The sequence below is a fragment of the Sphaerodactylus townsendi genome, linkage group LG06 (assembly GCF_021028975.2).
Source record: "Sphaerodactylus townsendi isolate TG3544 linkage group LG06, MPM_Stown_v2.3, whole genome shotgun sequence".
In the NCBI taxonomy this organism is placed as follows: Eukaryota; Metazoa; Chordata; class Lepidosauria; order Squamata; family Sphaerodactylidae; genus Sphaerodactylus; species Sphaerodactylus townsendi.
Window position 1 is genome coordinate 118,097,322 of NC_059430.1, and position 24,469 is coordinate 118,121,790.

Below are 24,469 nucleotides of genomic sequence, written 5' to 3' on the forward strand. Positions count from 1 at the left end.
TCTGAAGATGCCAGCCACAGATGCAGGCACAGAAGTTAGGAACAAGTTCCACCAGACCACGGCCACACAGCCCAGAAAACCCACCACAACCAATTGTACTGGAGTTTGTACGTTTGCACTGCAAGGAGGTAGTATCCCAATTGCAAATGCACGGTGATTTACAGAGTAGAGGGTTCAACGTGGTAATATTTGTCCATTTTGGAAAATATCCAGGAAGAATGCCTAGCAGTTAAAGTCGACATCTAGTACAAAGGCATTTCCTTAGAGGCAGAACACCTAATGAAGTATTTTAACTATGCAAGAAATGTGCACAGCTACACCCATTTTTCCTTTTGATTGTATTGTGTGCTGCAAATACACACAGACTGCTTGGGTCAACAATGAATGGATTAGATTGGAACACAGAAAGATCAGTGAAAGAGAAGGAATTATGAATGACTGTTGTACAGTTAAGTAGGTATTTCTGAGTGTGTAGGTATTTCTGAATGAAAACCAATTTCAAAGAACAAATTCCAATCCAATCCAATTTGGCAAACAGATACTAAGATCCAGGAAGACACAGACACAGGAAAAAAAATCAGACTTGAGAGCCTTAAATCACTTGTATACTATTCTAGTTACTGCCGAATATTTCTGGGATTTTTCAGGACTCGTTTTTTGGCATTCCGAACAATCCTGAATATTATCTGGAGACACGAATACATCTAGAAAATACCAATAAGTTATTTTTTGGATATATATCAGTACTGCATGTATCCGAATGCACATTCCAATAGCCTGCTGTTCAGTCTAATGGTGAGGGGTTATGGCCCAGGAATAGAACACATTCCTTGCATGCGAAGACTCTCAGATTAAATTTGTATCTCCAAGTGAAGGACCTCAGCTAGCATAGAAAGCATTTTCTGCCAACGATGAAACACTGCTCATCACAGAAGACAATACTGAACTGGTTGGACCTGAAGTTCTGACATGGGAGAAGTCCATTTCATATAATCCAGGATGGGAATGCAACTCTATGGTAAAGCATCTGCTTTGCGTGAGCCTTAATCACTACTATCTCCAGGTAAAAGATCTCTGGAAGCAGGTCTCTGAGAGATCTCTGAAAGACTTTTCTGTGCCTGACCCCAAAGAGAACCACTACCAACAGTGACAAGTGATAAGGACTATCTACCCTATAAAAGATCGAAAAACGTTCCCTGTGCACAGGGCTGGATTAAAACCTTTAAAGACCCTTAGCACTGAAAAGATTATGATACCCCATATGCAGTATATGTAGTTCAAAATAAAAACAATAGTAAACCATATATAATGAATAAATACCATTATTTGCATGAAACAACACACCTATTATTCCTTGAAGATACGCAGATTAAAGATGCAAAATAATGTTTGTTGTCACTTACATAAAACATTCTTTATAGTGCAAAAAGTTTTCTCCTGCATTTTTTTAATTACAAAGTCTTTGATCATCTCCGCAAAATTAATTTGACAAAACAAATTTGCTTTGATACTTAGAAGAGATAAGGAGGAAAAAAACCTCTATGGGGCACACTTTACTTGAGGCCCTAATGGTCTTCTTGTGCCCATATTTTGGGGGGCGCTTGACTGTCATGCATATCAATGAAGTCAGATTAAGTCTTATTATCTCATCTGATCTTGGAAGCTGAGCAGGGTCAGCTCTGGTTAGGACTTGTTGTTACACAGAGGAAGGGAATGACAAAACTCTGCTGTATATCTCTTGCCTGGAAAACCTTCTAGGGGACTTGTCACAAGCTGGCTGAAAGCCAATGGCAATTTCTGCCACCAGTTCATCTAATGGGAATGCTTTGACTCTATAGCAAAAAAGCATTTCAAAATAGAAAAGGCATGCTCGTTCTAGACACAGTTTCAAATCTTACTTGACAGCTGCTCCACTCGTGCTTCGAGGTGTAGAAGAATCACAGCCTTCTGAGGATGGTGTGACTAACCTGCCTTCTGTCTTCCAAAAGCAATTGTTAAAAGCAAGTTTCCATTCACTGGGGCTTTTTTTTAAAAAAAAAAACCACATGATGTATTTATGTGGTGCAATAAAAGTTGCCGCCTTCTCTGGCCTTGTGGAGGAAGCAGAGATGTTAGGCAACCAACCCCCTTCTAGAAAAGTGAACTAGGAAGGCATTACTGACAATTTACCTCTGAGACTGGGAGGAGAGCTATTTTGATTGCGCTGTAAAAGTCCAGTGTTTTGCAAACATCTCATTCTAAACATCTAATTCTATCCTGTCCCCAATGTATTAGATTTCCAACTCCCTTAGAACAGTTGTGGGTAAACTTATGACAAGGAGGTGGGAGGCTTTACAACCAGGAACTAATTAACAGGTAAGGGTGTATGTGTCTCCCCAGCTATCAACTTTCTGGAGGAGGGATTGGATAATCTCTAATTATCTCTCCAAACTGTTTATCAAAGTTTGAGGTAAGATCTGAGCGAGGGGGGCAGGTTGTGCGGGAGAGCTGCAGAGAAGAATCTATAGGTGAGCCAAGAAAACATCTAACCACACCCTAAGAGTGCATACATTAAATAATTTATTGGGAAATCTGCACTGAACCCGCACAGCAATTTATTTTGAGCCTGTGGTATCGAGGTTAGGGTGTTGGCCCTTGACAATCCAGGCTGAGATTTCGCTTCAGTCATTTGTCTCATTGGCCGTTTCCCCACTGACAAGGATCCCCCCCTATGCCGTGCGCTGCTCTCAGCGCGCAGCATCCCTGGCCCGCACCCGGGTGTCCCCACAACCCCGCGCTCTGTGCGGGGTCATCAAAAGGCACCGTTTTCTCCAGTGCCAGGGATGCGGCGCGCTGAGGGGGCGTGACAGCGGCAGTGTCAGGGCGGCTGTGCTGTCGCCGCCCCTGTTGTGGGGAGTGCAGGGGGTTACTTGAGGAGAGTAGCGCAGGGCTTAAGGTAAGTGGGGAAAGGCCCATTGGCAGTGCCATCCTATATAGAGTGACACCTTTCTGAGCCCACTTAATTCCTCATAAGTGCCCTTGAGTCAGCTAGAAGAAGAAGAAGAAGAGTTTGGATTTATATCCCCCCTTTCTCTCCTGTAGGAGACTCAAAGGGGGTTACAATCTCCTTGCCCTTCCCCCCTCACAACAAACACCCTGTGAGGTGGGTGTGGCTGAGAGAACTCCGTAGAGCTGTGACCAGCCCAAGGTCACCCAGCTGGCATGTGTGGGAGTGCACAGGCTAATCTGAATTCCCCAGATAAGCCTCCACAGCTCAAGCGGCAGAGCAGGGAATCAAACCAGGTTCCTCCAGATAAGAGTGCACCTGCTCTTAGCCACTATGCCACTGCTGCTCCTATGCTATGCTGTTGCTACCCACTGTGTTTCCCAGAGTTATTGTGAGCACAGAGTAGATGGAATGAGAACCAAGTACACAGCCCCCTACCGCCTCAGAGAAGAGTGGGACCAATATTTTTCCTCCCTTGCATTCACTTTGCTATGTGGTGTTGAATTTGGAAAGGAAGCTGTGAAAATACCGAATGTGGAAAGAAGGGGGAAGTGGTTTGGCTGTTATTGTGGAGAAGATTTTAGTAGTGGTTATTGTGCTTACGCATCTTTCCGCCAGAGGGTAGAAATTTAAGCCTGCGACAGAAAGATAAAATAGGGTTGCTACCTGGGTAAGAAAAAAGATTGAGGCCAGTACTGATTTCCATGACAATGGATTTAGAGATACACTCTTAGCGTGCGAATACCAGTAATCCTGTCTCATTACCAGAAACCAGACCTGCAAAAATCGGCACGTGAAGTATTTAATGTCTTAGACTTCAGTACAAATAGATGCACGTTGTTTCAGATGACCCAGCTGTATGTGGGACAGCTACAGGTCAAGGCTGATTCAAAAGATGGCTGCTCTAATGGTTCACAACCTCTTTGCTACAGCGATGTGTCTGAACTTTCTTGAATTATCCTAGATTGTACTTTAGTACGGACATTCATGATGTGTAGATTCACAATGCAACCTGTCATTATCAGAACCATTAATTTCAGATAAAATTTGCTTGAGGTATTTACCTTGAATAATGTCATAAAGGGGGCAACATAAGATATAATGGGCTAAGCCTTCTGGCTGAAGCCACATGGGCAGAGAGACACTGGTCCCTTAAGAGCTTTTGGTATCTACCAAGGAGATATTCAGTAGGAAAAAATAGGAAGTGAAGGTTGGTAAACGCCTTTCTTAAGGAGGGATTGGAGAGCTCAATTAGGTATCAGGAAAGCAGGAATAGATTTTGTTTTTCTTGACTTTAGGGTGCCAAATGGAAAATTTCGCACTAGATGCTTTTCTCAGTATTGTGAAGGTTATTCCTTTTGAACAGCCATTCACAAATTTTATTAGTATTTTATTAGTATCCCATGATTTAACAGTCTTGATGGATGGAAGCAAATAGAATCATAAAATGGGAACTAATAGATTTGATCATTTGTTGTCCTTCTCCAAATGCCAAAAGCAGAATTTAGCTAAATTTCAAATTAAACCTGTGTTTTTTAAAACTGTTCATTCCATTTCATGTTTTGTGTTGAATTTTAGCTTCACAAAAAGGAATGCATCTTGAGTGTTAGTTGCATGTTGATGGCATAGAAAGGGCCTCAAGGAAACCAAAAAGTACTAGCAGGGTAAATGGAGTGAAAAGGCTCACAGCAACATACAAAAAAGAAGGGAAAGGGGGCATTTTCGTATTCCCCTGTTTGCAAATCTTGGATGCCGTAAAATCTGCATGTGTTGAATGGCTTAACCCAGTTTTGTTTTTAATTCAAACGTTTGTGTTTTTTTTAGCTTGATAGTTCCAAACATGGAACAAGGGTTATATGCATCAGTGTACTCAAAGATCTAAGATGCAAGCTCTCTTCATCAGCTAATAATTTTAGTAATAAGCTGGCTATTGTGGGCTTTCTGGATTATGTGGCTGTGATCTGGTAGTTTTAGCTCCTGACATTTCGCCCTTGTCTGTATCTGGCATCTTCAGAGGCGTGTCATAGTAAGATATGGCACAGCTTATCATGACATGCCTCTGAAGATGCCAGTCGCAGATGTGGGCAAAACATTAGGAGCTAAAACCATCAAGATGATGGCCACAAAGTCTGAAAAATCCACAACAGCCAATTGATTTTGCCTGCGATAGCCTTCAACAATACATTTAAGTGATAGGTTCCTTTTGTGCCTGTTCCAACCTCCTGTTTGTGCTTTTCTGATTGACCCACTCATGAGTCTCTTACCCAGAGTTCCTCCAGTTTGATGTAATTCTTTCACAAGGCCACAAAGTTCATCTCCGTGCACTTGCAATGCCATCCTTTCCCCTATTAAAATGTTCTAAGCTCTCATTGCTGCACAGACTCATAGAGAATGCTACTTGCTTGTACTCTGTCTCTTTTCCTGCAGAGGGCACCTTCTTTCTACTGAGAAGCGAGGCAAACAACAGCTATCCATTGCATCAATTGAGAAATGGCAAGTAGTAAACACCTTTCCAAAGCTTTGAATTTATCTAGGACTATTTTTCTGCCCTTTCACCATGGGAAACCTCAATTCCCAATAGACGATCACATCAGCCCTATGGCCAGTGGACTTCAGATACAGCAGACTCTTTTAATGCATCTGTATTTGGGTTCTTTGAGACCTTCCCAGTTGGTTGAACTTCTGCAACCACTATAGTCAACAACCAGCTGTTCCTGGGCCAAAGGCCTCTGAAGTTGCAAATCTCAAAAGCCAATGCTGAGTGAGAATGAGGAACATATTGGCTAGACTTGGTAAATACCCTAAAAATTCAGTAAAATTCGAAATCAGATTTATTTGGGCATAAAATTATCTGTATGCCTGAATAAGACAAATAAGATATTTGGATATACCCGAAAATTTGGGTCAATTTAAATTTTTTTGTATTTTGGGGTGTTTTTTCACATTGTGGCCTGCAGGGGGCACATTTTTAAAGCTAGCGGCACCAACATTTCAGGGAATCATTCAGAGACTGTCCTGATGATACCACCTGAGATTGATGAATTTTGGTTCAGGGGGGCCAAAGTTATGGACCCCCAAAGTGCTAAAGTTTATTTGGGAGGGGCAAATGCTGTGGGCATCAGGTTCACCTTCAATTGGGTGCCCACAGCATGTTCCTCCCCCACAAACTTTAGCAAAGTTGGCTGGTTCCTTTCAGGAGACTCACACCATCAGCCCTGCAGGAAATGCCCCCACCCAGAGCAAGACCTCTACCAGAGTGCTTCCCATTGAAACCTCCACCACAGAGTCAGCTGGGCATAACAGAAAGCCCCATTGAAGTCTATGGTAGTGATTTTTCCCACCATAGAACTTGCTGAAGAGCCTGGCAGATTCAGGGGAATTTGCTGCTTTGGGGAAGTAGCTAAAAACCCTCCTAGCCTTTCCATGAATAATGTGAATACACCATACTTTCTTGTGTGGAAAAAAAGTTGGCCATAGCCATTTTGGGGCTTTCCCCACTACAGAGGGGAGCTAAGGTCGACTCGGTTCCCTTCAGTGGAGGGCGATTCCAGGCTGTCCCCAGAGCAACTGAGTTGGCCCCCTGGAACCGAGCTAAGTGGGCGGGATCTTCTTGGTGCCTGTTTTGCTCCTCGATCGTGATTGGCACTTGTGTTATGGCGGGAAACGGGGCCGCTTTTTTTTTTTACAGTTTTACAGTTTACAGTTTACAGTTACATGCTTTCGTTCGCTTCATGACTCTCCTCCCGTTTCTGCATTGGCCAAAAGCCGCCTGCGTGATTGGTTGAACGGATGAGATGTTGTTTCGATGCTTCCCCACTTCGAAGCTTCGAAGCAGTAATGACCTTGTTCCAGCAGAAAAGTGTAGTTCATAACTGCGACAAGGATGTCACAGTTCTGGGGCGGGGGGGGACTGAGACAAAACATTGTTGAGCTCGGTGGCAGTGGGGATTCACTGAGGCGAACCTAGGTAGAAACCAGTTCAACTCTGTCAGTGGGGAAAGCCCCTTTATTAACAAAAATTGGTTCAAGGTAAACAAAGCGTGAGGCGCAGCATGGGGGTCTGATCTGTGTACTGGGCAGCCCGATTGCTGTCCCCCAGACACCTAAATTTTTCTACAGCATGCCTGCTGCTGAAAAATTATCACACGCTGGAGCAGCTGTGAGATTCCAGATGGGCGGTCGCCACTTCCTGAAGACTCTTTGCTGCCGGGGCACAAGCCATAGAAGCCCACGTCTGGGCAGGTGACCTCTTGGCTTGCTCCACCCCAAACCTCATAAGGAGGTTCCAATAAAGCGGGTATTTCACCCGTTGACCCCAAGCTAAAGATCAGTCCCCCATGCACAATCCGCCAGAGAGCTGGCCTCCAGCTCCTGCCAAACACCATTTATACCTTGAGCCAATCACACAATTCACCACATATGCTATGCAGCCAACAGTCCATGCCCTAGGAAGATAAGTGAACCCCTCAGCCCTATAAAGGGGCCCAGTTTGTGTGAAATGTCCCAATGAGCTATGCATCTGCCCCCTTTTGACTGAACAAAACCTGAAACTGCCTGACAGGTGTTAATCCTGGCCAAGTCCACCTGTTTTGGAGAGATGGCACCCCGTCTGCTGCGCCTCTCCAGCAGTTTGGACCAAAACAGCATGGTCCCGGGCAACATCCTGAAGTAGTGTAATCCGCTGGCACGTAGGTCAGTCATTCTCCCCGAGATGTATGATGGGAGCATGAGGAGCTCCCAAGCGATCCACCTTGTCCTGTAGCACGGGCAGAAGGGCATCCCACCACATTTCTCTGAGGTCAAACCACAAAACCCGATTTTCCTGGCGGAAGACCCAAGATCCATCCCCATCCAGATGATGCTGCGTAGCGAGATGCCCAGTGGAGGATGCTGTGTCCAATTATCCATATGTGCCGAGGTCCTGTGGAAACTGAGAGACAGGCGAGTCAAGCGTGCGGAGGTTTGTGGATGTTGATACACCCTAAGATAACATTAGCCTTTTTTGATGCTGCATCACACTGCCTGCTCATATTCAGTTTTCAGTCCACCTATATCCCCAGATCTTGTCCACACACAGTGTTATCCAGAAGTGTATTCCTCATCCAGTATTAACTACATTTTAACATAAAAGTTTGTGAGAAGCAATGGGAAGGACATCTGCCTGAGACAAACCGCCAGTCAAAACAGACAGTACTGGCCTGCATAGTCCAGTAATCTCAATCAATCTTCAGTGGCTTCATGTGTTCAAATCAAGGACGTATACATAACCATAATCATTGCACTTGGTCATCATTGGGCATATAATTACAACTTTTTTTAAAAAAAAGTCATTAAAACAAATCAAATTTTAAAAGGGTCTAAAACACAAATTACGAAATACGTAGACATCAAAATATACAAGTTCGAAATAACTTCTCATTCTGGACTGAAAAACATTCTATTTTTAAACTTTTCGGACTTGGGGTCAATAAACGAGATGTCAGTTTACGCAGTTGAATACGCTATGTCGGCTTCTTTAACCACTCTTCCCTCTTTGAGATTATATTTTTCTTCCAACTTTGGGCAAGTTATAACCTTACTGATGTTACAGCCCTCAGCACAAATTCATGGTCTTCTTTCAGAATGAAATGCATGCGACTCAGCAAGAAAACCTTAGGGGATAATGGCAAATCTTTCCTTACACCTTGAAAGATAATCATAACAATCATGTTCTAGTATTCAACCATGACTATTTTGTGGGTGACAGGTACCACTGGTATAGCATTTTTGTCAAATGTTCTTTGGCAGAGAGGTTTACAAAAAAAAAATTAACCACTTCTTAACATGAACACTCAAATCTCTGGAATTACCAGGGCTTTCAAATCTTTTGTTCAGAGCTTTGCTATTTTTTTCTTGCTGTTTACTATCAGCCATACATAACTATAGATCTTTAATATAACATTCCTTGCACCAGCTAGTGCTGATTGTTCAAACCCTGCCAGTTGGGTTCTTATTTCCTTTTTATTTAGTAGCATTTGTAAGAAACTTCAGCCAAGGAACCAAGGAATCTGTCCATTTTGTAAGGATGCTATGTCTGCAAAGGTGATAACTGTTTGCCCATTAGGAACTAAAGATTTATAATCAGAAACCCCCAGACCTTCCCAAACTTTAAAATTCCCTCCCTGTTCAGCTGATCAACGTCTTTGGATCTTATAACAGAAGATATTCCAGGCGATAATTTAACTCTAACTTTGTCCAGGCATTATCTAGGATACTAATTACAGAATTTCCCATGATGCAATAGTGATTTCCCCTCCTTTTATTCAGTCAAGTCCAGACTCTCAGTGGTAATGATGTAAAGGATTGCTCTATTAGAGTTAGCTCTGTATCTTTATCCTCCTTTGTCCATTTTGTTATCTAACCTACTTTAGCTGAATAGTAATTCTTTTGTATATTAGGGTTCCCAAGCCCTGTTACCTGAATTGGTCTTGTCTGTTCCTTTAATAGTTGGGGAATTACAGACTGAACACAGACTGGCACTATGACAGGTGGATAGGGCAATTCCACCTATATATACAGAAGTCCGATCCCAAATAGAATCACATGAAACCAGGGTTGTAATAAAAGAAATTATGATTTTCTTAAGAAATGGAAATAATAAAAATATATACAAGCACACAGAATTAAGAGACTTAAGAAATAAAGTGCTGAGTGACGGTGGAAATAGGTTAGGGAATGAAGAGGGCAACATTTACCATTCTGAGAGTGAAAAGGTCCAAAGAGAGAGTGAAAGAAACGGCCAGCGCTTCTCACAGGAAAAGGACATCAGATGCCAGGGGTCTTCCAAGCACAAAGAGCTATGGATTTTTGGGACTTCCTGGGACAATGCAAAGTTCCACACCCAGGGATGGACAATGCTGTTGGAAATTATTTGATGGCATTAAACATGGTAGAGTCCAAGACTTCATGAGTTTGGGGCAGTGTTAATGAGGTTAAAATAAAGAAACTCAGGGCAATACAGGGTATAAAGTGATGAGGTCAGGGTGGGGACATTTGCAAGTTAGTCTGTGCTCTTAATTTGAGAAAGAGAAGAATGATGCCATGTGTTCAGCAGACCTTCTTGATGTCAAACCCTTGAATCAAGACCAGCATCTATCTTTTCCATGATTCTGGGAAATACATGATACCAAGATTATGACTGGTAGGGCATGGTAGGTGATCCTGGCTGAAATGATCCTCCTGTCTGATGATAGGTTCACCTGGTATCAAGGATGTAGGCAAGGGGGGGTGTTCTCGGGTTCAACCCCCCATTACATGTCCGAAGCTCCGCCCTGTTGGCGTTTTTTGTATTTTTAGTGTTTTTTGGTTTTTGGCCTGCAGGGGGCGTGGTTTTTAGGCTAGCAGCACCAACATTTCAGGGATTTTTCAAAAGACCATCCTGATGATTCTACCCAGGTTTGGTGAGGTTTAGTTCAGGGGGTCTAAAGTTATGGACTCTCAAAAGGGGTGCCCCACCCCCCATTGTTTCCAATTGGAGTTAATAGAAGATGGGGCTACACCTTTGAGGGTCCATAACTTTAGATACCCTGAACCAAATTTCACCAATCCTGGGTGGTATCATCATAAGAGTCTCTTACTGATATCACCAAGGTTTTGTGAAGTTTGGTCCAGGGGGTCCAAAGTTATGGACTCCCAAATGGGGTGCCCCCATCCCCCATTGTTTCCAATGGGAGCTAATAGAAGATGGGGCTACACCTTTGAGGGTCCATAACATTTGACCCCCCTGAACCAAACTTCACCAAACCTAGTTAGGAGAGTCTCCTAAAGATACCTTGAAAGTTTGGTGCTGGTAGCTTAATAATTGCACCCCTGACAGCAGGTGCCCTCCAATTTTCCCCAGATTCTCCTTTTAAATCCACCACCTTCAGCATGGATTTAAAGAAAGAATCTGAGGTCCCCAGTTTAAACATTGAAAGTGATGCTGTTTTAGGGTCGGGGATAAAATGTTGTTTTAACTGGGGACCCCAGGTTCTCCATTTAAAGTGGATTTAAAAGGAGAATTTGGGCTCTCTAGTTTAAACACCATAGAAATTGATGCTGTTTGAGAGTGGATTCCAGCATCACAGCAGTTGCCCATGGAGGGGGGGGGGGCGCACGCAAAACTCAGATTTTGCACTGGGCTCCATTTTCCCTAGTTACGCCTCTGCCCAGAAGGGAGGGCAGAAGGAGCTGCCGGCTGCCAGCTGGGAGCCCAGCTGGTGGGGGGATGGGGAGGGCAGGAAGGGGAGTCTGCACCCCCGGGCCTTGAAGAGCTGCTTTTATAAGCACTGAGGCTGGAGGCAGGACTTGGGGAGGCATGTCCATGCCCCAGGGGTAGGTGGGGGCATGGCCACCCCCGAACCCCCCATAAAAAAATCTATACCTACATCCCTGCCTGGTATCAGCCCCTCTTATCTTATCCTGAGCATCCTAACAATACAGTTACCAGCTTTTAAACCAGCCTCTGATAGGGCTCCTAAGTTTCCTGTCACAAAGGCCAAGCTCTCCCACACAACCTCCCCCTTCCACTTCCTGTATTGCTGGAGTAAAAATGAGGTGGGGCTTGGAAGTGGCACCACTTGATGCTGTGACATCACCGCATCACACAATGCTCTTGGAATGTCCCGGATCTGTATGATTTTTAGTATGTAGATTTGGTCGATTCCTAGAGCCTCACTGGTGCTGTGAATCGCTGCCAGGTGCAAATAGAAGTATCATCACGGTATCACATGACGCTATTTTCTACAGTCTCTGTCTCCAAATTTTCCTGGCGGTTGCCAAATCCCTGAACTGGAAAGGTGGTCTGGAATTGATTACTGTGTATCATTTTTGCAGTTCAAAATTAGGATAGAACTACATTTAGCCCCCCCTCCTCCCCAGAACAAATGCAATAAAAGGATTTGCGTGGCCATCAGTATTGATTGACCTTTTCTCTTTCTCAACCAGTTGGCAACTTTTCTGCAAGCCAGGGGTGGGGTGATTTGCAGGGACGAAAATCATCATTATAGTTTCCTCTAAAATAAAAGCAAAACCATCCTCCCCTTCTTCATTTCGCAGTACTTCCGAAACTCCCTTGCTGGTTGAAACACCATCTATAAAATCTCAGACAAATGGAAATTATTAGCTGAAACCAGAGAACTTTTCTCCAAAATCTGTCATAAAATTCTTCCCTCATTTTGAGGATTTCAGGACAACGTACACAGCAGGATGGTGATTTGAACTATGGCTTCCCAGATCCTAAGCCAACCCTCTAACCATTACGCAGCCCTGGATTGTGTAATGTAGTGTCAGTCAGAGATATTTCATTGTTCTTGTTCCCGTTTCAAAATCAGAGTCCCTGTGTGCCATTGGTGTCAAACTCGTGCCCCTCCAGATGTTATGGACTACAGTTCCCATCACCCCCTGCCAGTATTATGCTGACAGGGGATGATGGGAGTTGTAGTCCATAACATCTGGAGGGCCGTGAGTTTGACACCTGTGCATTGGGCAGTTTGGTGAAGCAGCCTCAGTAGCACTTAACCCCAGGGGAGATATTTAACATATGCCTATCTAATTCTGAGGACCCAAAATATAAACCTTACCATAGACAAAGTAACATGCCCATCATTGCCAGCCAAGATACATAACCGATGAAATTCATGTGAACAGCAAGCGAATCCGCTCAATGAAAGTAATATATATATTTAATCTCTTACAGATGAATACAAGTAAAGCTAAATACAAAACGAAATAAAGTTCTAATGACAGTTCTACCGCAAGGGCAGAATTTTGGGGGAGGGGAATATCTTTGCAGTGACCTGACAGTCCTGCAAGTGGTAAAGCATTTCCTGTAGCCAAGAAGAAAAGTTGACCAAAAATGGCACTGTTAGAAAAGTAAAATAACTTAACAAATGGGGGAAAAAAGGCTGAGAAGCCTCCCAAAATGGGAGTGGGAAAACAATGTGTCTTGGCGTCTAAATTAATAGCCTGCTGATTCCAAAGTCTTCTTTTTTAACATTTGGTATATCAGTCGAAGAGGAGGACACATTAAACCCTGAACTCAGCAGCTTATCCTCGGTTGACTTATTCCAAGGTGATCTTTGGGAGTCTGAAGAGCTCTGGAAGGGACTCACAAGCTAACAAAAATGGTTTAGATTTTACTGTAGCTACTTAAGCCACAGGAGAAATTTGACTGCACCCTGTTACAGCAGGAAATTAGAATTTGCAATGCATTTAGGAGCTTATAGAAGAGGATACAAGAAAGAAACCAGCAAAGTCTCCAGCCAAAAAAGGGGTCTATATAATTAGAAGGAAAAGGGTTTTGCTCTATAGACCTCCAGAGTCATTGGGCTAGATGGCCGTTTCACTGACAGCGAGGAAAGGCAATGACAAACGACCCTGTAAACAAAGTCTAGTAAACGTTGTGATGTGGCATCACCCCATGGACCAGCAACGACCCAGTGCTTGCACAGGGGACTCCCTTTACCTTTTACATTTCACTGAAATGAATTTTGGTCCAGTTTGTACAACCTTCATCGCAGGACAATTAATCTGCAAGCAGAACACAACCCCATGCATTTAAACAATCTCTGACGCGATGCCTGCAAAAAACAAGACAAAACCCACCCCAAAGTACTAATGATATGCAAACAAGTGTCCAATGTTATTCAACCTGCAATATTGAATTCGCAATTTCACATCCAAAACTGGCGTGAAGAAAATTAGAGGTTGCCGCCTGTTCACAAAAATGTGTTCTAAAGTCTAGTGCGTCTGTTGTCTTTGGAACTTGGTGCCGTGTGCTTCTTGCTCAGGGCGCAATGCGCTGACCTCCCACATCTTTGCAACATGGTCACTGGAGGAATCAGTGGATACACCAGTCCCGCCCAGTCCGCTTGAAGTAGATAATCCAACAGCTGTTCCCCCTTCATCATGGTCCCCTGAATCCTTGCAGCAGGGCAAAGAGCAGCGTGGTATAATGGATCGGAATCTACTGCAGATGCCAGCCCAGCAGGCCCCAACGTTTCGTCGCATGGCATTGGATGAGAAGAAGAAGATGAAAGGATCCAAGCAGGTGTTGAAGGTGCTAAGGCCAAAGCTATATTCTCTCCATGTCGGGTCTTCATAATATATTACACCAAAAATGTGGGAGATGTTAAAGAGGCCAAAGCACACAGCATAGTTGAGCAAAGTGAATGTAGCCAGGCCCACGGCCCGTTGCTTCTTTCGTGGCTTGACGTTGGGCAGGGAGGCCAGGATGCGGATCACATTGACATAGCAGAAACAGGTGATGATGAAAGGGATGCAGAAGAGGACAATGCAGAGCTCGAGACGGAAGGGGTACATGATCTTCTTCTGCCGCTCATTGAACTCTTTGAAGCATACAACATGTTTGGAAGTGTCCTGGGAAGGCGGTATGGAATTGTTGCGCAGGGTACTCACAACAAAGACCGTGCTGCAGTGGGAAACGACCAGCACCCAGATGAAGATGCTGGCCACCACTGCATAGACCAACCTGCGGTTCAACTTGTATTTGATGGGAAAAACAACCCCCAGGTAGCGGTCCACGCTGATTGCCGTGAGGAAAAGGGTGCTGATGTAGATGGTGCTGTGGAAAGTGCAGCTGGTCACAGTGCAGAGGGCCTTGGGAAAAGGCCACTCATTGTTTAGGGCAGCCTCTCTCATTTTGAGGGGCAGAAAGACCAGAAAAGTGAGGTCCGACAAGGTCAAGTTGAGCAAGAGGATGTCTATGGGGGCTGGCTTCTTACGGACTTTCACTATGAATGTGTAGAGGGCGAGGAGGTTGGAAGGGAAGCCAATCAGGAAGGTGATGATGTAGATAACAAGAAGAACCACCAGATTGGTCATCCTGTCGGTTTCTGTAAGGGAAGGAAATGACAATTAGATATGAAACTAGGAGAGGAGACATGTTCCTTAATTCTTTTTTTTCCCCAAATAAATTTATTTCCAACCAAAGATCACTGACATATACATCAATAATCAAGCTGTTACACAACACAAATATATGAATGTTCTTTAATTCTTAAGGCAAAGCTCAAGGGAAGAACACCTTTGTACTCTTTTCCCACCACTGACTGACAAATGAAAAGTTTTGAATCAGTTCCATGGGGAAAAAAACAAGAAAAGTCAAGTGATAAGACATCATATACAGGGACAGTTACAGTTCTTTTACTTTCAGAGAACACTTTCAACATTAGTTCATCTGTCATGAAGCCACAGTGTGCTGCAAAGGATTCTGGGTAATGTTCAATGTCACTCCCTTCATAGATCATTGGTCTAGTTGGCTGATTCCTTGTCATTAACACATGTGAACAGAGAACACAATGTAGAATACCCATCACACTCATTCATGGTTAGTCATGGTAAGGAAAATTTGGTTATTATAGCCAAACCACATTTCTGGTTGCCATATGGTAACTTAATTGAGAGAACTGCAAGATTCCCAGGAATACAGACCACTACATCTTACCGCTTAAGTAATGCCTATTGCTAATATGATTACTACTGAGGTGTGGTCATGTTGGTCTCTAGTACCCAAAACAACAAAGAAATCAAGCAACACCTTACAATATTATTCCAGCAGATCTCACTTATTCACATGCATCAGGCATATATCCATCAAGCTTATACATGATAGAAATGTGGATGGGTGTCCAGGTATGCTACAAAGATAGGCTGGACTTAAATAAGATCCAATTTAAACAACATTAAGTTCTCTCCAAGACAGTATGAGATACTCCAAGGTATGGTTTGATATGCAAAACATAAAATTTAGTGCAGGAGAAAATGATATATGCAGATGTAATATGAAGATGCAGAAGATCATCTGAAGCAGTTAATGCATAGAAAAGGTGGGATGTGTAAGATATTAGCACCAATAATTATCTGGGAAGCCCGTCTCCCCAGTAATCAAGAATGGTACATTGTCATGAATTTGGTAATGACTTCTGATTCAGCAGTTTCACATTGGGCTCTGCCTTTTAAATTCCTTTATTGTCCAATAATCATTTTAAGATCAGAACATCTGGAACATTAAAATGTTCCCTAAGTACTTCCTGACTATTGGGATTTTTAATGGCAAATTTATGTCTATTTATTCTTTTGCATAAGGACTGAATAGTTTCATACAGAGAGCAGAGAGACAACATGCAAATGGTATATATTTCCTTGGAGGAAGAGCAAGTGAATATGCCTGAAATTGTACAGTTGATGTATTTGGCTGGATCTAACACTATTAGATATGGCTTGCTGATCTCATGAGATATCCTATGTTGGACTTGTCTATCTCCAATGTCACGTATGTCATCATCTGTCAATATTTGCCTTCTACTCTCTTCATTCAAAAAACAATGAATGAGAATACAATCCCAGAGAATTTTACCACTATTAGGTATGGGAGCTCTTTCCCCCATCATTTCCTATTTAAATTATTGTAGATGGGACCAAAAATGCAATTATCCTCCTGAACCCAAGAGACAATGATATTGGGCAACCTGAACCAAAAGTTTTAACAAACAAAATGAACCAAAACCCAAATCCAAATACAATCTATGTGTACATCTCTAAAAGATTCAGGGTCTCAACTTTTCAAACCAAGACGATTGCCTTGATATTGAGCAATGAGGGAATGAAATGATTTTAACCTCTTCCTCATGGTCAGATTTTAAAAGGGAAAGCTGAAATGATGGGTAAAAGTGTACACATTAGAATCTGAATTGGGAATTCCAGTGAGCAAAATTTAATTCTTGCTGGCAAGCTAGAGAAGAAAAGGATTAGTTGCAGAGAGAGACATTTACCCCAGGGTAAGGCATAATCCTTGCACATAGAAAGTCCAAGACTAAATTATTAGTATCTCTAGCTGTAGGGCTTCAGGTACCATGCATTAGGGGGGGAAAAACTTTTACTGCCAATGGTGAGTCACTGCTAATCAGAGAAAATTAGCTGGAATACTGAGCTGGAAAGACCCAACGTTCTGATGTAGTTCCATATGTACAGCACCTACTTTGCATTCCAAAGGTTTCAACCTCAGTCACTCCCATCTCCAGGTAAAAAGTCTCCAGAAAAAATGCTGGGAATGACTTTTTCTGCCTGACCTCAAGAAGATGTGCTGCCCATCAGAGCAGATGACACTAAGTTAGAAGGACCAATGGTCAAACTTGGTATAATGTAGGCCCCTTCCGCACATGCAGAATAATGCATTTTCAATCTACTTTCAATGAACTTTGAAGCTGGATTTCACTGTGCGGAATAGCAAAATCCACTTCAAACAACTGTGAAAGTGGATTGAATGTGCATTATTCTGCATGTGCAGAAGGAGCCGCAGCTCCAAACATTAAATATCCAACTCATAGCTAGATGCATTCAAATTAGAACAAGCATGTTAATTCTTGCAGCGGTTACATATCTTACTTGACAGCCTCTCCGCTTGGTCTTGCAAGGAAAAGGATGAATCACAGGCTTCTGCAAATGATGCTGCCTTCTGTCTTCTAAAAGCAACTGTTAAAGTAGGTTTCTAAGCACTGTTTTTTTTAAAAATGTGATACATTCATATGCCAAAGTGTGGTCAGCATCTGGCCTGATGGAGGAAGTGGAGGTGTTAGGCAACCAACCCTCTTCTTAATAATAGAAAAAACAGTCAGGGATGACATCAACAGTAGTTTACCGCCCAGTGTGTGGCAACTATCTAAAAACCCTACGGGGTTGTCACAAGTCAGCTGTAACTTGACGACACTTTCCTCCACCACCAATTCTATTGTGTCCCAAACTCATTAGATGTTCCACCCCCTTGGAACAGCCACTGGCAAACTGATATGTGTGTGTGTGGGTACTTAACTAACAGGAAAGATGGGATCATGTGTCCCTTGTTATACCCTTAATTATCCCCCAACTGCTTACCAGAATCAGACAGAAGTCCCTCTGAAAGGAAAACGTCTCAAGGAGGCAGGTTGAATGGGAGAGCAGCAGAGAAGAATCGATAGGCGTGCCAATGAAACAACTAACCACACCCTAAGAGGGAGTACTTCGAAGAAATCATCTCGGAGCTTGAGCGACAATTTATTTTGAGCCTGTGCTATTTGGGTTAGGGTGCTGGCCCTTGACAATCCAGACTGAGATTTGCATTTAGCCATTTGGCTTGCTGGTAGTGCCATTTTAAGCAAAGTGACTCTTTTCTAAGCCCGTTGACTTCCTCATGAATGACCTTGGGTCAGTCACGCTGCGCAACCTGCTCTATTTCCCAGTTTTTGGGAGGACAGAGTGAATAAAATGAGAAACAAGGACACTGTCCCAAGGTCAGAGTAGGACAAACATTTTCCTCCCTTAGGTTTGTTTTGCTAAATGGCATTAAATTTGGACAAGGAAGCTGCAACAGTACGGAATGTAGCAAGAAGGGGAAGTGGATTTACTTTTATTTTGGAAGAGATTCTAGTAGATGTTGTCATGCTTACTCTTTTCCCTGAAGACTAGAAATTTATTGTTCATTTCAGTCAATAGTACTGGCATTGTCTCCTCCTTATGGACCAATACCATTGTAACGCCTATATTTAAAAGGGGAGACCATACCCTTCCACCCAATACAGACCCATTAGTCTTCTCTCAATAACTGGTAAGCTTTATGCTAAATTTCTGTTGAATAAACTCTTATCCTGGATTGATGTGAACAGGATCCTGGGTCCAGAACAAATTGGCTTCAAGAAAGGGCTTTCCCCCTTAGACCATTGTATGGTCTTAAATATGGTTATTTCTAAATATATTCAGAGAGCCAAAGTCAGTCTTTATACTGCTTTCCTCGATCTTAAAGAGGCCTTTGACTTAGTCACAAGAGAGCTTCTGTGGCAGAAACTTGAGGCCTTGGGTATCGATCCTAGACTTTTAGTGCTTATAAAAGCCTTGCACACTAGCACCACATTTCAAGTGAAATGTCCGCCTTTCAGCCTATGGACTACTAAAATCTTAGTAACTTAAGGAGTCAAACAAGGATGTGTTATGGCCCTTGTTTTGTTCAATTTGTTTCTTAATGAACTTGCTCCCACTCTAAGAACTGTTGATTCAAATTGTTCTACCCTGGGAAATGTGCCACTGCCAATACTACTCTATGCAGATGATGTGCTCCTATTATCCTGCACCAAGGTTGGTTTAACCCCACCTTTTGTCTAAATGCAGTGAATACTGTGCTAACAATCTGTTATCAATCAACCCACTTAAATCTAAGACCGTTTCCTCATGGAGGCGGAAACGGCTAGGTCAGCGCATTTTGCGCCGACCCGACGACACTGGGACCGTCTGCATGGATGGTCCTGGGAACAGCCGGGCAGCCGGCACCGCGGAGCGCCGGCGCCCGGCCGACCCAGCATGTCCCCGGGCCTCCGGCATGTCACCGAGGCCTGGGGACACGCCCCCTGGCCCTGCACGCCTGCTCCAGCCCGGGGACATGCCCGGGGACAAGGTAAGTGCCGGGTGGGGGAGGCGCCGTGAAGCCGCTGTCGTTCGCTCGGCAGCGGCTTCACGGCGGCATTTCCCCCAAAAGAGCGCTGGGAAGCGCTCTGGGGAAACGCCGGCTTCAGGCCGGGCGGGCGGTGCGAGGGCGTTTTTGCCGTCTCCAGGTCGCCATTTAATGCCCGTGCGGAAACGGCCTAAGATTTTGGTCTTCTCAAGCACTTTCAACCCAAAAAATGGTATTTGGGTAGTTACACTATTGAGCAGGTCAAGTTTTACAAACATTTGGGTATCAACTTTCACCACAAAGCTAGTTGGATCAAGCATAGGGAGACCGTAGTTAAGGGCTGTAAAACTCTCTCTGCCACTGTTGCAAAATTATTTTTTCTAAAGGTGGCAGATTCATACTGGCAACCCTAAGGGTATTTAACTCCAAGGTGTCTCAACAACTTCTCTATGGGGTTCCCTATGGATTGATGCCTGGCATATCTCATTGGAGCGAATGGAGCGAATTCAATCCAGATTCCTCTACAAACTATATGGCATCCCCCACTGTGTACTTTATGCTGTCCTCTGCTTTGAGGCAGGACAACATCTCCTGGAAACAAGGTCATGGTGGTTTACTAAATTTTGGGTCTGGCTATATTTCTTTCACAACTCAAACAGTCTTATCTGTCTTGCCTTCCTGAACTTCAGCAGTCTGCCTGGTGGGTCCTTATTGAATCCAATATTTTTTTCCTGGGTTTTACATGGAACCAGCTTCGCATGCTTTCCCCCAACGAGATCCTCCATCATATTGAGGAGCAGTTATTCAACCAGGAATATCAACTTTTAATTGGCAAAGCAAGGAGTCTGTGTTTCCCCCTCTACTTTGATATTATATCTGGGAAATGTAGGATAGCCGGCTATTTAAACATATTGTTTGACCTCAAGCTAAGATGGGTGGTTACCAGAGCATGAACCAACACATTTCCTCTCAAACCATCTCCAGAGAGATATATGAGATTTCTCCAGCAGAATCATATTTGTGCGTGTTGTCTAACTTCTAAAGAGTCACTAGATGCCTAATAAAGGTTACTGTACTGATACACTGATTAGAAATTCAAAAGTGGAAGTGAAGGTACAATAAAGTTGCTATCTGAGTAAGAAAAAAAGATTGATATCCCTCCCTTCTCCTCAGGATGGGTGGGCCTTGCCCTCCGAAGTGCAAACCGAATTATCTGCTGAATAATCAGGATCCCATGTTTTTGAAAATGGTGGCCAATTTCTTGATTAATACTCTGAAATGATTCTCTGGGCTTCCCTATCCATTATGTTTGTACACTTTCGACATTCCTCTGCAAGGAAGATTTGCTAGAGTTTGGAGTGTGTGGGGACAGGAACCTTTCAGAATCCACATCACATTGAACGTCCCAGGATTGGGGAGGGGGGAAATGACTCACCATTTTATGGAAACAATACACATTTCTGTGAGCTATCTATGATATATTCCTCCCTCTCATCCCCTGGAGAGGTCAAAGTGATTCTCCTTTCTTCTCTTTCATCCTCCTAAAAAACTGTGAGGGAGGATGGGCTAAGACAGTGTTTCCCAACCTTTTTGAGGTCAGGGTACCCTTGACCTCACTCTTCATATCTCATGGTACCCCTGCCTCCACCCTCCACCTTCCCCTCCCATTGCCCTTGCTTGCCACACACCCCACCTTCCATTCCCAAGGTGAAGGGAAGCACTGGGAGTGGTGGTGGCTGCTGACCTTGTGGCAGGCCATGCCCCATGGGCCAGCTCCATGTCCTTTCTTGCGCTGGTGGGAGACACCACAAAAATGAAGGGGGGGCATAGTGTTGCCACGGTACCCCTGGGACATGGTCACAGCACCCCAGGGTACCACGGAACCCTGGTTGAGAATGGCTGGGCTAAGAGAAAGTAGCTGGCACAAGGACTCCTGGTGAGATTTAAGGCTTTGTGGGGGGGGGGGGTATCTCCCCAGTCCTCATCTGCCACTATAACCACTATATCACACTGGCTATTATAGACATACATAAACTACAGAGACATATAGCAGGCTGGTTACAAATAACTTTCAGCAGCATTGATTTGTTGTTCTGTTCAGTTACATGGAGTTAGGAATGCATCTCAATCACATATAGATACTATCCCCCTGACACCCTGCTCCAGGAGAAGAGCTGGTAGGATCCAACCCATAAAAACAATGTAATATACAACAACAACAACCACCTTTATTTGGCATTTAAAAATAGGTTCTAGAGCGTTGCCAGACATTTTTGAAATACAAATCAAGAGTACATTCAAAGCGCAGACAGGAAGACTGTATATAGCAGTATACATTACTTAGAAAGTTCTGTCACTTGTAAAAGAAATTTTGCTACTTTTTCCAAGAGCATGACATCTGTGTTGTTTAACAGAAGCTCCACAACAGAGCAGTCAGAGTCACTTTCAGATTTGTCTAGGGCCAGCCTGGGAGAGAAATTCCTAATGCCCACATATCTCGGACAGTCAAGAATAATGTGAGCAAGAGTCTCCACTTGATTTTTACAGTGTGGACAAACCCGACCCTGGAGAGGGATGGATAAGTAATGACCCTTTGTAATGGCCGATGGGAAGGTATTGGATCTGGCCCTTGTGATAATCCATCTCTGATGCAACAAGCTCTGAGCAACAAATAGTAATTCTTCTTCTTTGTTAATCCGTATATATTCACTTTATTGAACGGATAGTTGGAACATGGAGAGTAGCACATCTGTGCCACAGGGAGAAAGCACATCTCTCCGTGACATGGCTCTGAAGATGCCACCCATAGATGCAGGTGAAGTATTAGGAGCAGGAATTACCAGACCTTAAGGACACAGCCTGGAAAACCCACAATAGACAGATAATACCCTGTTCCTCTGAAAATACGACATCCCCTGAGAATAAGACGTAGTAGAGGTTTTGCTGAAGTGCTAAATATAAAACATCCCCCCAAAGTAAGACGTAGCAAAGTTTTTGTTTGGAAGCATGCCCGTCGAACAGAACACCAGAGCATGCAGCTGTGGAGCAGAAAAATAAGACATCCCCTGAAAATAAGACATAGCGCATCTTATTTTCAGAAAAACACGGTAGGACCACTTTTTTTTTTTAAAAAAAAGATGATTAAAATAGGGACCAGAATGAAAAGGATAAAGTGAGCATGCAAGGAAAAGTTGCTGAAATCAATAAATCAAAGCAACCAGAGATAAATCAAAGCAGTAAGTGTAACGGAGCACAGAATACCAGGAAGTGTTGCAATAGATAGACTGACTTCATAGGCTATGAAAATAATTACCCTTTGTCTTTTATCTCATATTCCTACTATGTCAAAAAAACCCAAAACAAATAAACAAACCCAATCTAACATTAAATGTTGACACTGATGCCACCCAAATGAGACTGGACTGCAATCCATTTGTGGGTCGTGACCCACTAGGTGAAGGTCTGATCCAAACTCGGTTCTTGTGCCATGCAATACATACCTCTGCCTATTTTCCAGTTGTAAAATGGTTGCCTCAAGGGAAAGGCTGCAGATAAAATGGACCGTGGAACTGAAGTTCTTTTGTCTTGTTTTGGCCAGTGTGGCAGCTGGTTTGCTTGTGCTAGTGGAATGATCTTGCCTTGGACACTACTGGTCTGTCTGTTTCCAAGATAGCTCGCCTGGGTGTTTTGGCAATTACGCAGGCGCGCTGATTGAAAGCAGCAAGAGGAAATTAGTCTTTTAATGAAAGGCATTATGCCTACTAGTGCCAGGTCCCAAGGTATATTTGGAGAGACTGCTATATAGTGTATTGATCTCTGGGTTGTCAGGTTGCCAGCCAGTTAATAACAGCATGTGTAGTGTCAGGAAGGAACTACACAAGAAGTAACAGAAAGGATCTGTCTCCTCAAAAGAGGGATGGGTCATGAAGGGGCTCAAAAGAAGGAACCCATCGGGGGACCATAAGAAGACCATGTCGTGAGCATGGTAGAACATTATCAGAACTTTATTCGAACATACCATACTTGTGGTACAGTAAATTGTAATTGGGAATCAGGGCCTTTGCTCCATGGGTGTTCTTATTTAAACCAAAATAAGGAACCATTCCTTGAAATAAGGGAAATAAGGGACATGGCAAGCCTCCATACTCAAAATACTGTGGCTCTTAAAGTGTTAGACTATAGTATGGGATGTTTCCCATACCCTTTTCTGATATGGAAGTTTGCTTGGTGACCTTGGGTCAGCTACTCTCTCTTTCATACCCAAGAGGGAGAGACAATGAGAGTCCAGTGTAGCAATACTCTTTGGATTCCCATTGGGGTAAAGAGAGGGTTGTAAACATCTAAAAAGCAGAGTATTAACAGCTAAAAAGAATGTTTAGTTGAAGGTTTCCATGTCTGGAATCAACTGGCCATTGTGGATTTTCTGGGCGGTGTGGCCATGGCTGGCAGTTTTTGCTCCTAACGTTTCACCTGCGACTATGACTGGCATCTTCAGAGGCACGTCACAGGAAGTTGTGTTTCTTTCCATGCCACAGTGTGAAGTGATTGTATGGCGAGCTATCTGTTTTTGGAGGGGGGATGAGGTGAACGAAACAGAGTTACATCAGGGACAAAAACTACTAGCCCATGGCCACACAGTCCAGAAAACCCACAACCAGCTAAAAAGAAGCTTAATTAATGGTAATAACTGGTCACACATCCCTACAATCACATTTAGTTTGTGCCTCTGGTAACCAGTGTTCAAGTATTCATGTTTGAAAAGCTAGGCAACACCAGAGTGCATCCATCCATCCATCCATCCATCCATCCATCCATCCATCCATCCATCCATCCATCCATCCATCCATCCATCCATCCATCCATCCATCCATCCATCCATCCATCCATCCATCCATCCATCCATCCATCCATCCATCCATCCATCCATCCATCCATCCATCTATCTATCTATCTATCTATCTATCTATCTATCTATCTATCTATCTATCTATCTATCTATCTATCTATCTATCTATCTATCTATCTAT

At 43.4% G+C, this 24,469-nt stretch overlaps 1 protein-coding gene across 2 annotated transcripts; it reads right to left on the bottom strand.

Annotated features, from left to right (window-relative positions):
* Positions 1-12,700: 12,700 nt before the first annotated feature.
* LOC125435636 (free fatty acid receptor 2-like) lies at positions 12,701-22,971 on the bottom strand. 2 transcript variants are annotated; one of them, XM_048501908.1, is made up of 2 exons: positions 22,943-22,971; positions 12,701-14,859 (listed from the first exon to the last, which is right to left on the bottom strand). In XM_048501908.1, the coding sequence occupies exon 2, from the start codon at positions 14,846-14,848 to the stop codon at positions 13,745-13,747; it is 1,104 nt and encodes a 367-aa protein (XP_048357865.1). In that variant the 5' UTR covers positions 14,849-14,859; positions 22,943-22,971; the 3' UTR covers positions 12,701-13,744. The 2 variants fall into 2 exon arrangements, with proteins under 2 accessions (XP_048357865.1, XP_048357864.1); XM_048501907.1 differs by lacking the exon at positions 22,943-22,971 and adding an exon at positions 17,411-17,475.
* Positions 22,972-24,469: the final 1,498 nt, after the last annotated feature.

Bases quoted from the DNA above. Each gene is read 5' to 3' on its own strand.
- LOC125435636 (XM_048501908.1), bottom strand. From the start codon at position 14,848: ATGACCAATCTGGTGGTTCTTCTTGTTATCTACATCATCACCTTCCTG.